General features: G+C 55.0%; 1 protein-coding gene across 2 annotated transcripts in view; it reads right to left on the bottom strand.

The window, feature by feature from the left end:
* The window catches only part of SNTB2 (syntrophin beta 2), a 48,535-nt gene that overhangs the window by 12,155 nt on the left and 19,821 nt on the right, over positions 1-16,559 (bottom strand). For both annotated transcript variants that reach the window (XR_010917755.1, XM_067536708.1), the window contains exons 2-4: positions 12,716-12,929; positions 5,435-5,645; positions 1,960-2,102 (exon numbers count right to left, since the gene is read on the bottom strand). Coding sequence is in view for 1 of the 2 variants with exons in the window: in XM_067536708.1 (XP_067392809.1) it covers positions 1,960-2,102; positions 5,435-5,645; positions 12,716-12,929 (568 nt within the window). In the remaining variant the exon portion in view is untranslated. The remainder of the gene's footprint in view (positions 1-1,959; positions 2,103-5,434; positions 5,646-12,715; positions 12,930-16,559) is intronic.

Below are 16,559 nucleotides of genomic sequence, written 5' to 3'. Positions count from 1 at the left end.
CCGGGAGCTGGAGCTAGAAATTAAAAGGCAAGCAGCCAGGAGCCCTCTCCCAGCACCCAACAAGAGATGCAGGCAGACACTTCACCATGCCCAGAGCCAGCAGCCCCTCCCAGTCCTCTCAGCCCTCCCGTTTCAGGGGACCCCTGGCTCTGATCACAGCAACTGTGCTTTATGTGCTATCAGCAATAAACTCTTGCTTTGGATGCTTTCAAGACTGTCTGAAATACTGGCTCGTTTGCACACCGTGCTCCATTCCCTCGCACCTGTGGGAGCAGCAGCATGAGGGGGGCTGGGAGGAGAACATACTGTGCATGCATAGCTCAGCGTGCAGTCAGCAGGAGAGCGAGGACACCGAGACCTCCTTAAAGGAGACCGCTTGGCTTGGACTCCAGCAAGAGCGCACATTTTCTGCAGATGCCACCAGGCAGCAAAGACTGGCTTCACCTGGCCTTACCTCGCCAGCACCTCCCAGGGATACTGGCCCAGGTCAGCCTGATTTGCAGGTGAGCATTAGCCCTTTGTGGCAGTCCAGGGGGCAGAGCTTTATGCTGGCTGCCTTCACCTCTTGGTGTGCGTGCGGGCCACAGCGCTGGCGTCTTTGTGGAATGGAATGAATGCCCTGGCAGGGGTGGGAGAGGCAATGACTCATTCTCTCAGTGCTCAAAGCAGGAGTTCATTAGTTTACAGAAAGGCTCTTACGCTATAAGCAAACGGTGCAGGAGCTGGAATGTTTACAGCTCTGCATTAGTGCTGGAGCGCCTGCTGCTAATCGTCTCGTCCTTACAGCCCGAGCCGGTCGTGTCATTTACTAGCAATGTCACCATCTTGCAGAATCCCTGGGAGTTTGAGAGATCTCTTCCCCCGCCAGTGACCAGGGCCTTGCTGGCTTATGGCTCGAGAGGGCCGAGTGGCACACACTGGCTTATTACAGGGTTACTCGGGGCTGCTGACAGCACTAAGAAAAATAATCAGAGTTACAGGCCCACCAAGAGTGACAGGAAGGAAGTGGCCTCTTACCAGGTGATTTATCAGAGACTGCACTGCTGTACGAGTGAGTGGGAGCCAAAACCAAAGCTACTAGCCAGCGACAGCTCTGCATGAGAGAGGGATGGGCTGAGCACAGCCAGCCCTCCACTCTGACTCTGCCACTCGTAGCGTAGAAAGAGCAGAGCAGCCCCCGTGATTTGCCAGCGGGGTAATGGCTACTGGGAGTCCTGCTGCCTTGGTTATCCGGATTATCACTCCCCCAGCTTTCACTGGCCAGTCACAAGAACCGTTTGCAAACTGCAGGACAAGTGCTGGCTTCCACTCACCACACTTGGAATGCAGATCCAAACCTGACAGCTACGCTGCAGGTGGGAGCTGGGCCCCGTTTCGTGCACTAAGGAAATCCTGTCACTGCAATGGAAAGAAGCCCCACATTGCAGCAGAAAGGAAAAGAAACCCGAGCCTTGGAGGCCGGCTGCCGGCTGGCTGATAATACAGCTAGGGAAGTGACTGGGCTTGTACTGAAATGCTCACATCCTAGGGCCCTGGCTCACCAGCAGTGATGATCGTGCACTGGCTCGCTCATCTCAGGCCCACCACAGGAAGAAGCAGGGCATCACACGCCCAGCAGCCAGGTGAGGAACTGCTAATAGAGGAAGGACCCAAGCCAGGTTATTCCAGGAACGCCCTGGTGAGAGCTGTAGGCCGAGGCAGCTGTGGTCTAGAGGACTGAAGACAGGGCAGAGGCCAGGAGACCAGAGGTCTGATCCTGACAGCCAGACTCACTGCATGACACTGGGGAAGTCACTTCCCAACTCTGTGCCTCGATTTCCCCTGAAAAGCTGCAGCTTTGCAAAGCGCTTGGAGAGCTGTGGGCGAAAAACGCTGAGTGAGAAAGGCTTTCACTGCACGGGGCAGGGTTTAGTTGGTCGAAGAAGTGTCCCCCCTGGCAATTGGAGGCTTCGATCCTACCTGGTAGCAACAAGAGGGTAGCTGTGGCACGGCGATGCCCATGCGTCTCTTGTCCAGGGCATACAATCATAGAGCAGCAAGTCCTTCTCCGTCAACGCCATGAGGATGGGCCGCCACTGCTGCCTTCCTCCATCTAGTCTAGCCTGCAAGAAGCCAAGAGAGCTGTTAACATGCAGTCAGGAAGCAGTGCGTGCGCTGCCAACAGGGGAAAAAGGGCCTCAGTCGGGAGTAGCTCTGGGACCAAAGGACATTCCTGATTAGTGCATCTGTGAAGGCATTTCCAGTGCGTGGATGGCAGAGGGAGAGTCAGGGCAGCAGAGCAGACGGGGAGATGCAGACCAAGGGAGGGAGAAGTGAGGCTGAGTTCAGAGTTTTGCTGTCCTCAGCTCCTGCGTCTCCTTCTGTCCCAGCAGCAGAGTACGGTGCCTTCCCCTTCCCCTGGGCATGCTGATTTCAGGCCATGTACTGCAGCACTCTCATCTGACCCCCTGTGGAATCAATCCTTGACGCTTGCGCTTGCCGGCCTCCCTGGGTGAGGCGATCTGCTCAGAAAAATCAACAGCACTAGGGGGAATATCAGTTGGAAAACTAACGAGAATGGATTGAACTTCATCCCCGGAGCCAGGCCCTAATAAGCAGGGTCTCTGGGAGTCTAATCTGACCCAGGGTCAAGCAGGCTCTTTATTGCTATGCTGTAGGAGTGCGTTAACTCATCGGCTGAGGAATGCCAGCAAGGCAGGAATAGGCCTGGCCATCTGGCAGATCCCAGGCCAAGGACAGCCCACAGCCCAGCTCCCAGAAAGACCCGCTCTTGTCAGGCCAAGAAAACACTTACAAGGTCAAGTGCAAACTACACTTTGGGAGCAGCAAGTTCACGGAAGGGCAAGTCTGGAAATTTAGATTTAACCCCTCAGTGACTGGGCAGGTCCCACCAGGGCGGGCTCACGCTGCCAGGGCAGCAGACTGACACTCTGAACCTGCCACACTTGAGCTCCATACCCATCCCTCGCCAGGGGGCATTGCCGGATGCTCAGCCAGTCCTGACCGCACTGCAGCTGGGAGAACCCAGGCCACGGACGCACGCTGGCTTCCACCCACTCAGACTATGCGCCGTCACGTTGGGGCAGGGAACAGGACAGGAGCACAGCCCAGTGGGGGGTGAGCCCAGCTTGCGGTGACCCTGGACAACCCTCTCTGAGCTGCAGGGGTGGGACGCAGGGTGCTTCACAAATGCTTCTGGAGTCACAGGCTCCTCTGGTAAAGCCGTCCCACTGTTCAGGGCGTGGGGACCATGGGCAGCCATGGTGCCTCCCACAGCAGCGGGACAGAGTGTGATGGACCCGACCTGATGTTACAACTAATTCCTTGCTGCCACAGAAACAAGAAACAGTCCCACTGCCCCGGAGGGGGTCACAGCCCATGGGAACCACTGCTCCTCTCCCTATGGGGAGATTGAATAGCTAAAGGAAGGCAGGCCTCACGTTCACCTGCCTGAATACCTTGTGCAAAACTCTTCCCACCTGTTGAGTTTTCTGCACTTCTGCACAACGTACAGCCCCTTAACTCGGCCAGGTTTCGGTTTTCGTACTGCACAGGAGCAGTTCATTCCTTGATAATGTTTCCGAACAAAATGAACCTTTGCAAGCCCTGGGAGTTAGCTCCGCACCACGCCTACGTCAGACTGGGCAGTGGAGGCACGGAGAATCATGGACTTGCCCAAGTCACAGCAGGTCAGTGGCAGGCCCTGGAACGGATTCCAGATCTAACTCTTGGCCATGTGCTTTAGCCACTAGCTCATGCTTCCAACAGCGGACATCAAGTGACTGGCTTAAACGGACAGGACTTTCCACACCCACACACACCTTTGCCACCTCTTATCCACATGAAACAAATGCTCCAGGCCCCTTGGAAAAATGGATCTAGGAAGCTTGGAGCTGCCCAAGGCTTAATATCTTTCACTGGAAACTGAACTCGGGCACAGAAGGAAGTGCAGGATCAGTGAAATGCAAGGGGGCGTCAAGTTCACGCTGGCTCAGCACGTGGCCTTTCCTGCATTAGTCTGAGGGCCTGACTGCACAGCAATGTAAGCTGGGAGCATGGCTGAGCGCCAGGTATGGGACCTCAATAAAAAAATCCAGACTTCACCAGACAGTTGGGTCAGATACTTTCACTGAACCCGAACTGTCTCTGCCACTGGCCTCTCCTTCACCTGGTCTTCCCACCACACAACAACGCTTGTTGCCTTGTCAAGCGCCCGGGCCCAAGCTCCCAAAGCACTGCAGAGTACGCAATTTACCTTCCCTAGCTCCAGGGAGCGTTGGAAGGGATCTCAGCCACGTTGTTAGATGGACAGAGCGGTCGACCTGCCCACAGCCACATGACTCAGTGACAGGGCTGGCCATAGACTCCAGCTCTCTGCTTTAACCATCAGACTGTCCTTCCTCGCCACTCCGATTAGGGCACTGCCCTCCCAGCTACCCAAGGGATGCGCGCACAACATTGCAGACACCTGGGCATCCGGAGTGTGAAATTGGCACTTGGCACGTGAACGCCCACCTGGGAAGGAGGTGTTTTATTGCACACTCAGCCCAGCAAGACAACCGCATACGCAGCGCCTTTACATAAAGAGGAAGAGTATCTGGCAAGGTTTTGACCAAAGGGGAAGTGAATTATTGGGGGAAGGAGAGAGGACAGACACTCAGATGGCCAATCCTGGAGCCCTGTGTGCTGTGGGGAATAAGATCAGGCCTGCACTGACACTGCTGAGAGTCAGAACAGACAAACCCTGCACACAACCCGCCCACAACAGGCAAACACTCCCACACAGCACACCTCCTGCCGGGTGAGGAGCCGGGCCACACCTCCAGAGGAGGGGCTGGTTAAGGGAGATGTGGCCTGCCGGGCTGAGATGAAAGCTGGCTCCGAAAACTTTAAAGGGGCCTGGATTTTTTTTTTTTTTTTTTGGTAGAAGTTACATTTTCAAGACTCGATTGACACAAATCTCTCCCTAGGCAGGTCTCCCCTGCAGCTCCAGCTGCCATTGGATTCCATTGCAGAGCTGGGGGTCTTGGCTTGCAGTAAAGAGTGGAGAAAGGAGAACTGAAAACACACAAGCCACCACCAATGCGCTGTAATCTCTGTAAATGCAGGGCTGCACCCACCCCACCATGGACCTTAATTCCTCGCTCAGACTACACTGTGATCTCCGAGGCGCCAGAGAGAGCATCCGCACGCTCCAGGGCGAAGCCACGGAGCTAGCACTCACCATCCCAGCCACAGATTTGTATTCGTATTTCAAAAACCCTCCCATCACAAGCCGAAGCTGGTACGAAAATGGACCATGAAACACGCTAGACCAGCGCCAACGAGACCCTGCTCATCCCTCCCGCAGCTCAAGGGGGCACCTGTGCCCAGTTCGCTTGGTTGGAGGCTCACATTAGCACCCGATTTGCATATGCCCTTCACCACAGCATACCTGCTCTGCCAGCCAAGCGATGTGTCTGACCTCCTTGCCGCTTCCCGTGGCGTTGTTGGCGACTACCATGGCATTGAGCTCGGCCAACACCTGCGGGAGGAGGGCCGTGATGTTGGTGTGGATGGCCATGAACCAGGAGTGTGCTGTCGCTGTGTCCTTGCAGCGCAGGATCAGGGTGTTTCTGCTGTCCGGTGAGTGCAGCTCTATCAACCTGAGCAGGAAGAGACAGAGCTAGACTGAGAGGTGCGGACAGGGCTACAGCAGACGGAGAACGGCTGGGGAAACAAGGAAGCCTTGCCGCAGACACTCCCTACCCAAGTGGGGTTTGGCTATCTGAGACAAGTACACGTGAAATGCTCAAATGTATCCTCAGCCCTTTGGTGTCTGCTAGGGAAAGTCCCTGTCTGGGTCAGTGCTCACACAGCCTTCACCACAGGGATGGAGGGCAAGGCGAAGTTCCGGTGCTGTCGTGGCAGGGCATTATCTGGAAACTCATCTGTCCAGGACTTATGAGACCCCCAGCCCTGGAGGCAGTGACATTTCCCGCTCTGCTAGGGTAGGGGGATGCCTTGTGAATCGCCTTCTCCATCAGCTGGCTGGAAGCTGCACCACTGATTAGAAAGCTCTGTAATCTTTTAATCTTAGCTGTCAGGGGCTGATGCAACATCTTGAGAGCTCAAGCAGCAAGCAAGCACTGCCCAGCGAGGAGGGCTATGGGGACAGCAAAGGCACCTAAGTTCCTGCAGGAACCCTTCTGCAACAGCTCACCATTCCTCAGAGCACCGGGGTGCCCAGCCCAGATCCCTGCTTGGCTTCTCATCCGATTGCGCAGGCACAGGCTACTAGCAGAGACAGACACCAAAGGGCAGGCTGGCATCTCTCCCCTCCCTGGAATGCCAGTGCAGCGCACCCGCCACAGACGCTCACTCTGCCCTCAACCAGTAGTTACAGAACCAGAACAGACTAGCACTGCCAACCTGCTGTGGACACGGGATGCTCTTTTGATGTCTGCATCAGGAAGTGACCGAGTACTCTGGCCTCTGTGAAAGCCAACACAGTCCCCACCATCAGTTAAACCGTACGATCATCTTCTCTGCGGTTCCGTTCTTGGGTCAGGGAACGCATCCACGGTACAGAGTGGCTATTCCTTAGACAGCCAACAGATCAGGAGCAACAGGGGTGCAATCACAACTACAGGGACTAGACTGTACCTGGAAACACCTGTGAGACTGGCTGTTAAGTGAGGCGAAAGTTGCACGAATGCCACCCAAAGGCAAGCTGCTTACCGTCCTCTTAGCGCAACAGAGTCCATGTGCTTAAAAATACCTGGGGCTGGCTAACAGAGACAGCAGCATGCACTGCTCCCCTCAGGGAGAGGACAGTCTGACGTCAGTGCAGAAATCCTGCTGCAGAGCTCCGGAGAGGCCGCAGATGCAGTGTGACAAAAGCCTTTTGCAGCGGCAGCTTATTTCCACCTGGATGAGCGGGGGTTGGGTAAGTGGATTAGCGTTCTCCAAACACGGGCTAATGTGCAATTCACAGTTTACTCTGATCCTGGTGGGAACCCCAGGACAACTCTCTGCCCATCTCACTTGCCTGGCGGCAGGACCCCAGGCAGGGAATTGGTGCTGCCTTTGTCTGGATCCAGAGCACAGCTCAGACGTTGGGTCATACAGCTCCTTGGCCCTCCACCGAGGCTCACCTCCGTGTGCAGTTCTGGGAGATAGGGAGACATCATGCTGGAGTCTGGATGGAGAATTCTGCTGGCCAGCGTGCTGCTCCCCTGGGATGGCCAGAAGCACACCCTGGATCAGTAACCAGCAGCACTACACAGTGGACTCCCTGGTCCCATTCCCAATTCACTAGCTCAGCAAACATCTGAACAGTGGCAGCCCAGGCACAATTCTGGCCCAAGCCCTCTGTGAACTGCTGCTGCTTATAATGCTTCCTTGGTACCAGGCAGCAGCTTTGGGAACGCTCTAGTGCCAGAAATTCAGTATTGCAAGGAGAGAGACGCAGCGCAGCAGATCCAGATGCTTGGTGTATGCCCACGCTGCAATAAAACACCCACAGCTGGCCCAGACCAGCTGACTTGGGCTTGTGGGGCTAAGAACTGCAGTGCAGGTGGTCGGGGACAGGCTGGAGGCCAGGCTCTGAGACCCCCTGGCTCAAGAGATCTCAATAGCTACACGGCAGTTTGTAGCGCCAGTGACTCAGTGCCGCAGGGTTGCTACTGAAGTGCAGCAGTCCCTTGGACGACACTCCGCGCCCCACACAAGCTGCTGGGGAGGCATTTCAGCACAGAGCTGCAGCAGCGGGCATGTCAGAGCTCACTTGCTTTCCCACAGCTCTGCAGACGAGGTTGTTTGCCATGCGACAGAGCCACCACTAAGCTCTTGGCCACCGTTCTCTGCACTGATACTGCATTCTCTCCCCGCTACAAAACTCCTGGCACTGGAGAGCTTGGCCCCATGACAACCTGCCAGCGTCGGGGCATGGCGCTGGAACTGCCCATGGAGAGTGCTGGCAGTGGCGCAGGAAAGGGCCTTTCCTTCCCCAAAGCAGGAGGCTTGGCTCCTCATACACCAGAGACCTTAGCCCTAGGAGGGCAGCTGGCCCTGTGGAAGGTCTCTCTCTCTCTCATTTGAGAGCAAATTCAGGGCACACGGGCAGTGTAGTTCTTATCCTCCCATGTACATTTCCAGCAATGTAGTTTCATGGGTTTTCTGAAGAGAGACTATTTTCCTGGCCCCTGGCCAGTTAGGACTGAAGCCCTTATGGCGCTTACACATGTCCAAACACCAGCAGGAAAGCACGCCAAGTTGTATAGCTTAAAGCAACGGGACCGAAGACTCAGGCAGAGATGGCATCATACTCCCCACCACCAAGTTAGAGGCGTCTGCGAGGGAGATTCTGCCCTGTTCAGAACGAGATGTGCCAGCCAGCGGATCGTTGGTCGTTTCCACTGCAGACCAGCTCTCCCCCAGCACAGAGGCACGCTGGTGGGGCAAAGATACCAAGTCATGCTATTTTTGGCCAAGATCTTCTGATGGCAGCAATTCAGGGAGAGTCTTGCAATAGGCATCCTGGGTGACACACAAACCCTGCAGCTTGGCCACGGCTGTTGCTGAGAGCTGAGTAGGAGACAGCCGCCCAGCAGGGTGCGTGGGAAGCACTGGGACAGTGCAGGGCCCCTGCCCTTGAAATCAGATCAATACCTAAGAGTGGCGACGCTCTGCAGCCTGAACAACCAGGCTTCTAGGCCCTGGCTGTGCGAAGTCAGCACCATCAATAAGCAAGAGAGCAACAGACAGCTTTAAAAAGGTCTGCAGTTTGACGTAATTCCTAATGACCTCCTTCCTATGATTCCTCCTAATCACGTGGGAGCAGGGAGGGCTTCAAGGAAGTCATAAGAATCTCGGAGGTGAGCACACGGCAAAGGCAAGTAGCTCCCTGGGATCCCTGAAACCCTGCCTGCCCGTTCTGCTGTATACGTCTAGAATTAGCGAGTACACACTTGGGGACAGCATGCCGGTCTTCTAAAGCACTGCTCACTCTGAGCCATGGACAGTAACTCACATCTGTACCTCTCAGGGCGCGTTGCAAACCAAGCCTCCCACAAGCGAGCACCAACCCTTTCCTTCGGAGGTCAGCGCCCCCCGATCCCCGACTGGCTGCAGAATCAGCTCCCGCACTCTCAAGAGGCCTGACCTAGCTATTGGGCGAGGCGAGATTTCAAGGTGAGCCAGGTGGTAACCGCAGCAGGTTAAAAAATACAACTCATTTCCTGGCAAAATCCCAGTGTCTCGGGAGCTCAGTCGGCAAGGGCCGCCTGCCACCCTGAGCACAGCAAGGCCCTGCCCACCTCCGGGCCTCTTCTGTCAAGTTGCTCCCAGTTGCTAACAGCACCACTGGAATTCACTTCAGCAGGCGCTGATGGGCAGGCAGCTGCCACATGTGTTTAGCACCATGCCATCAAACACCCCCCAGCAGTTCTAATCAACAGTGGCAAATGCCTACACCAGGACTCCCCGAGCTGCTAATAGCCCAGGCAGGGGCTAAGTGCCCTTCAGGCCAGAGCATAGAAGCAGGAGGTGGAGGTCTGAGGACAGGAAAAAGAGAGAGGGCTTCAAAACCAGGAGTCGGGACTTTTCTGCAACAGAACGGGCTGGCTCAGAAAGACCAGTCCTGCACGAAGCATTAGCCCTGCTTGGAGCAGGACATCAGCTCTGCAAGAACTTCCCTGGGGCAGCGCAATCCCCTGAAGATTCAGGGCTTTCTAGCTATAGCAACTTCCCCTTCGGGGACAGCAAGAGCCTGCCAGCATAGGTAATGTCAGATACAGTGATAATGAGGGGAAGTGATGACTCACAGGCAGGAGTCATTTCCTTCCTCGAAGGGCAAATCCAACTCTCAGAGCACAGCAATGCAACCCCACTCTGCACGGCAGGGCCTGGCTGGGGAAGCAGCCACCTCCTGGGCAAATGGAGAATCTGCTCAGATGCTCAGCAACATGCTGAAAGGAGATATAAGATCCAGGCAGCAAGTTTCCTGCAACAGAACCCAGTTTGGGACATCACTGCTCACTCCGTCCTGCCAACTAATGCTGCTCCTCTGCCCTGCCTCTAAGCCACAGCTGTTGCCACAGAATTTAACCTTTCCTTTTGATGGTGGTTGAGGAAAACCTTCCCGATGCAACCAGTAGAGAGAGTGCAGGGATGAACAGCAGGTCCAAGAGCGGCCAGTTCAACAGGGTTAACTCCGAACCTCGAGGACTTAGTACTTAACTATCTTTAAAGCAGGAAGGTGCAGCTTCTCTGGGACCGTGGGCTGGTCTGATATTCCAACTCTGCCCAGGGCTAGAGGTAGGATACAGCCACTTGGCAGGTACAAAGAAGAGGTGGCAAAGAGCAGAGAATCAAAATAAGCATAGCCAGGACCCCCACCCCAACAGGGTCCTTAATAGCATCTAACTGCCCCCTTACTGTGAACACCACTAAATGGCACTGGCAGAGCCACACGCAATACTGCCCCTGACAGATGTGGGGCAGGCAGACTGGCACTGACAGGCCACCTGAGCAGATGAAGGTATGGGCGAGATTCAGTCCATCTTCCGATTTCCATCTGAAGTCTGTGTTAGGAGAAGGTTGACCGGCCAGCAACATGATTCGAACATGGGGCTTTGCATCCTTCCCTGACCTGTAGCCTCTCACCTCAGGAGCACAGCACAATGCGCCATGAGGCAGCCAGCCAGCTCTCGCTGGGGCCTGAGGGAAATGGGGGCTGTGGAGTGGAAAGACCTGGCTGGCAGCCAAACCGCCGAGAATTTCCTGCAAGCTGCAGTTACGATTTGATGAGTGAATCAGGAGATTGGCCCCAGGCGCAGCTGTCCCCACCCTCAGCCTTCTCTAGTCTGTCTGCTGCTGCTTAGCCAAAGCCCGGGCACCATCCGCAGAGCCAGCATCAGGACCAGCGGAGGAGCTGCCATTTCCACTGGAGTGCATGCACGGCGCCAGGTTAGTTATCTTCTCCATGGAGAGTGCAACATGCAGGCTATCCGCGCATCCCACGGACACCCAGTTAGCCAGTCTGCCCCTCCAAAAAGGCACCAGGAAAGAACACTCCATTTCTGTCAATTCAGGCCCCAAACACGCAGGCCTTACATGTAACATGGCTTCTGCAAGCAGACACAGCTGAACTAGATGCCCTGAAGACAGATCACAACCAACCCCCCCTTCTCCAGACCCATCTCTGCTGTGACTGCCGCCAAGTGGCAGTGGGGTCTGTGGCATCTGTAGCCTCTCTAGCTTCCTGTGCCCCTCACCCTCCCACCCTGTGTGTTACTCAGATGGCTGGGTCATCCCTTCCATGAGGCAGTCAACTCCACTGGGCAGGGACCAGGCCTCCCTGTGAGTGTACAGCACCCAGCACAATGGAGCCCTGACTGTGTAAGGGACCCTGGGTGCAACCTATATCCAAATGAGAAGCAGCAGCCGCTACTCCTGTGCCTGGCACTTGCGTATCACCTTCGCCCCCAGAGCTCAATCTAGTTGAGTCACATGCACTAGTTTAGCCCCACAACCCCCTCTCCGTGGCAGGTAAGGAATAACCACCCCCACCTATGAAACACAGCTACTTCTGGGGTGGAAGGCAGGCTCCTCACTGAACACTTGGGAGCAGGAAATGAAGACTGCCAGATCCTGCTGAAACTGCAGGGGGAACGTATGAGAAATGACGACACCTTTTAGCACCTTTCAGCTGAGGAGCTGGCACTCTCCCCAGACCAGGCTGGTTAACCCTCATACCACCTGCAAGCGCAGCATGGTAAGAACCAGTCCAGGGAAGCGAAATGCCTTTCTGAGGTCAGAGTGTCTGAGCTGAAGCCAACGTTAGAATCTAGACTCTGGGCTCTATCCTCTACCCAGGAGGAATCAGCGTCCCTTCAGGTGAAGTTACCTGGCCGAGAAGGAACCAGCGGCAGGGTTATTACCCTGAACGTCATACGGCAAGCATCACAAACAGTCAGGTCCCCGGCTTCACAGCTCACCCTAGGCAGCATCAGCCTCTTGTAGAAAAAGCCCCATGGCTGCTGCCACAGGGTCTGTAGCACAGGACCCAGCGCAGACGGGACTCCTGCCTTTTCATCAGTGAGAAGCAGAAGAGCTCCCCTAAGCAGCCTGAGGGAACAAACCCATGTCATTGGATCTCTCACATGCACGGTGACCCCAGGGGGAGAAACACCTGTGCCCTTTTCTGCCCTACACCAGAGCCTGGTGTGTGTTTCCTGGGTAGTTTTGCATCAGCTTGCAGACTCTCATCTGCCTTTGTTTGCTGGAGGACCCTGAACAAATGGCTCTAGCAGGACTGTGACAACACAAGGGCTTGCAAGTGGAGAGGGGGAGGATCAAACCCTGCTGGTCTTCCTAAGCATCTATTTCACTCCAGCTCCTACCAGCACATGGGAGAAAAGCTCTCAAAGACTCAGACACTCCTGCCCCTTTATAAGCAGGAACTGGGACACCCCTGCTTCAGCTCTCTGCCTCCCGCTCCCCCCCCCGAATCCTCCAGCAAAACACGGAGACACAAGGCTCCATATTCCTGACACCCAGATAGAAGCCAAGCAGAAAAAGCAGCTTTTAAAAAGCCTCCCAGACTGCTTTACACATTGCAAAAGGGATCGTTTCTCCCCTTGCGTGTCTGCCAGCCTGGGTCAGCACAGCTCCCTGCACTCAGCAGGCAGGCCCAGCACAGCCTTACACGTCTTCCTAGGCTCCAGCTCACCTGTTCTCCAGGTCCGGCATGCTCAGGTTCCTGGCGGCGAAGCACATTTTCAGAGGGATTACTTTCCTGTCCTTGGTGCTGTTGTAGTGCTTTGGTGAGCCTGAGTCCTCACTGCCACTCAGGCTCGGTGACTGGGGAGCTGCCCCCTCCCATGGGAGGTCCGACACCAGCGACGGCTTCTTCATGTAGGGAGTCACTTCCCGCATGAACTTCACTAAGAACAGAGGAGGCAGAGGAGAGGGTGTTAGCACCTGGGCTGCCTCAGAAAGGTCAGGCAGCACCTGTGGATCCGGGTTCTCTACAGCCCAGAGGGCTGCTCACCTACCAACAGGGAGCTGGACTTGCTATGGGGGGGCAGGGCCATCAGTGGGGAGGGGGGGACATGGAGCAGGCTTCAGAGCCCAGTGTACTGCGAGGACAGAAGCCGGCTCCTAGGGTCTAGCTTAAACTTGGAAGAGTTGGCTGTTCCCCCCTTCCAGAGAGGACACAGGTGAATCAAGCAACCCAGTTAGCCCCTCATGTGGATGTGTGCCAGGTTTCCCCCTCCCTTGCCGGTTGTGGGGGAGCCCTCTTGCTCGAGCTGTCCTAGGAGGATGTAGTTTCTCACACACCCCTTTGTCTACAAGTCCGCAGCGGTCTCTGGCAACATGGTGGGAAATGGTAAAGACACAGTCATGATTTCCACAGGAAGAGCTCCTCAGGACAGCGGGTGACGGGAAGCTGGACTCTCAGCACACCAGTGCGGAGCACGGGGAAGGACTTGCTTGTCTGAGATGAAATCAGACTGCTGCTGCTTAGCCTCTGCAAACACAATCCCAGTGCTCTGCTCTGCTCCCCCCACGGCCTGAGACCCGCCCTCCTCTCTGGCATCAGCAATGGGCTCTGGACATCGAAGCCAGCGGTTACAGAGACAGAAGGTGTTTCATGGACACTTCCAACTCCTCCCCTCGGTCACTCTGCCTGTACGTGTTTGCCAGAGGGGAGGGAAGGCAACAGCCTGGACGCTTAGTGACGCCACCATAAGCTTCAGCACGGAGCGAGGTGCCACTGCCATGACCTGACCAGCTGGAGCACTAGTTCAGAGTAAAGCTAAGCACCAGCCAACTCCTAGAGTAGTGGGACCACAGACAGGGGGTCTGAGACATGGCTTCTAACTCTGACTTGCTGTGTGACCTCTCATAAGGCACTTATCCTCTACCTCCAGTCTTCCGTATGTCCAACGGACGTGGTGCCCTATGTGCTACAGTGCAAAGAATTACAGCCTGGTGGAGATGGGGACTCCCCGTTCTGGCCTCACCCCCCGAGGAATCACTGGCTCTCCATCACATCCAGAGGGGAATGTCCCAAGTGGCACCCGAAGTAGGAACTCTTCATGGCTTGCATGGTGGGAGGGGCCCCTAAACACTCGTGCACGGGTAGAGAAAGCTCCCACCTGGCAGGCGCAGGGCTCCCTGTGCACTCAGGAATCTGGTGCCTAAAGAACAAGCTGCCTAAAGAAAGAAACTTCAGCTGCTTTATGGAGGTCCAGAGCCTCCCATGACGGCACTCAATCTAATCTACGCAGGTTCTTATACTTAAAGCCACCTGCACCAGTCCCCACCAAGACCAAGAGACAAGGGGTTATAGCTTGTGCAGGCAGAGTGCAGCACCCCAAATCCCCCCTATTGCAGGGACTTCCCCATTCTCTCCCTGCCCGGTGTGTGCGCTCCAGGGTCCCTCATTCTGCCCCCCCCCCCCAAGTGGTTATTTGCCTGGGAGAGGAGTTATTCAGGGTGTCAGCAAGTTAACTTCTCCTGGGAGGACAAGCAGGGCTATCTTTCTGCTTGAAGGCATTAATGGCTGCCATCATCCAGGTGTTGGATCCATAGACAACTGCAGAGGTGCTTGAAGCTATGTCTGTGCTCAACAGGAGAGAGACTTCGTGTGTTCCCCCTTTCCACTTTCTGATTTCCCCAACAATCGGCAGCGCTCTGGCCAGAGATGCTCAGAACATTCCCTGAAATTTTGGAATTGGTTGGATGTGGGGTCAAAAGTTACCGCCCCACAGACAGACAGACAGACCCAGAAACACCATCAAGCGGAGCGAATGGCCTCGCAAGCCCAGCCGTTCAGAACAAGTTTGAGTTCCAGCTCTGAGCAGGAAACGTCTCAATAAGTGAATCCGCTCGGCTTTGGAACCTCCTGGCACCCAGACACTGTTTCTAATTTGCCTTGCATGTTCTTAGGAGAATGACCCTGGTGTAAGAACCAGTTTGAAGTTTTACAGGCAGATTCATTTATTTCAGGTAAAATTTGACAGAGATCAAAAACCTGCTTTCTGGCTGGAAACTGCCTCCACCTTTAATCCTCAGCCTCTCCGCTCTGTAGGAGATAGTATAACTATGCAATAAACATCCTCCAGACACTTGGGTTGGACTGGGAAGGAGAAAGAGCAGCAGCGTCAGACAGAATCTTTGGTGACCAGCAATGCAGTGCAGCAGTCCTGCACAGTGCCGACATTAGGGGAAGGCTGTTCTCTCCCAGAGCAGCTGACCCAGGCATTTAAGTGCATGGCGCTATGCCTCCCCCTTACGCTTTCATGGGAAGAGCAGAGCACAGGGGCTTTAGCAGCCTCAGCCCTGAGTGTTCACTCACTGCCTGTGAGACTGTGCCATCTCCTCAGGAATGGTTATGAAAGCAAAAAGCAGGAGCTCTGAATATCTTCCAGCTGGAAAGAAGGGAAGTGCAGCAATCTGCAGAACAGACACTGTAGGCTGCCGCTGCCTGTCTCCCCCACATGTAGTGGGCCAGCTGGGGGAGGATTCAGCTGAGGAATCCCGTGTTCTGAGCTGTACTATCAAAGGAACCCAGAGAGGTGCATTTCTGTACTAAACTGAGCCATAAGCTTGAAGTAAGCCTGACTACTGCCCCTGGAGACCAGGCAGCTGCAGCTCCTGGCCTCCTGTAAAAGCCAGTATTAAAGAGGAGCCTGGGGAGGGAAGGGTCAGAACCAGAGGTGGAGGTGAGATGGCCTTTCCCTTACTGCCTGGGACACACGGGCTACTGAGCAACTTTGATCGCTCCCGGGCAAGGCAGCTCCCAAATGGCCTCAGTGGCACAGGCTAAAGGAGTAGCAGCAAGCTTCATAGTGAGCAGCAGGAAGACCAGACCGCCTACCCCAGAACTGGGCTGTGCTGAGAACCTGGGAGAGACTGGTCTGTCTGTATGCCAGCCGCACAAACAAATGGAAGCAGGGCCTGTCAGCCCCCTGGGAAAGTTGAGCAGGGCTTTGCAGAGGGAAGGGTTAATAGCAAGCTGTTCCCCGCCCCTCCTATAACCAAGCTGTGGGGAGGGGGAGCTGGGCCTGCTGCAGGGGGGTAGAAGGTTTACAGCTGCAGAAAGTTTGGATAAGTATCTGAATGTCTGGATGTGCTTCCCAAAGCAAAGGCAGGCTCTGCAGCTGGGGGGCTGCCAAGGACTACAGCATTTCCAATATACTGCGTAGGGCACTGTCTGAAATTGGGCTCAGCACAGAGCATGGCATTTAAACAATGACGCTGTTTAGATTTTTAAAGCCACAGGAAATGCATGGTTCAGGGAGCTTATGCCAATGTGGTCCCCAACTCACTCTGCTGAGACTAGAATACAGACAGCTGAATTATGGTTCAGAAAACCTGAGCTCTTTGGTATTTAATGGCTTTGTTTATTTCAGGGATGAGTGTGGCAGAGGCTGGACAAGGTACTGGATTCTGGGGTTTATTAGATTTTTTTTTTTTAATCATTTCATTGTTTCTCTGTCTCAGCAGTTTCGTGGACCCAGGGAAGCTGCGTGAAGCCACATTTAGTGCATGCACCAATTCCTGAG

The sequence above is a fragment of the Emydura macquarii genome, unplaced genomic scaffold (assembly GCF_026122565.2).
Source record: "Emydura macquarii macquarii isolate MOO-44397 ecotype Brisbane River unplaced genomic scaffold, CSIRO-AGI_Emac_v2 contig_3647, whole genome shotgun sequence".
NCBI classification, from domain to species: domain Eukaryota; kingdom Metazoa; phylum Chordata; order Testudines; family Chelidae; genus Emydura; species Emydura macquarii.
This window is presented reverse-complemented; position numbering and strand designations above follow the sequence as displayed.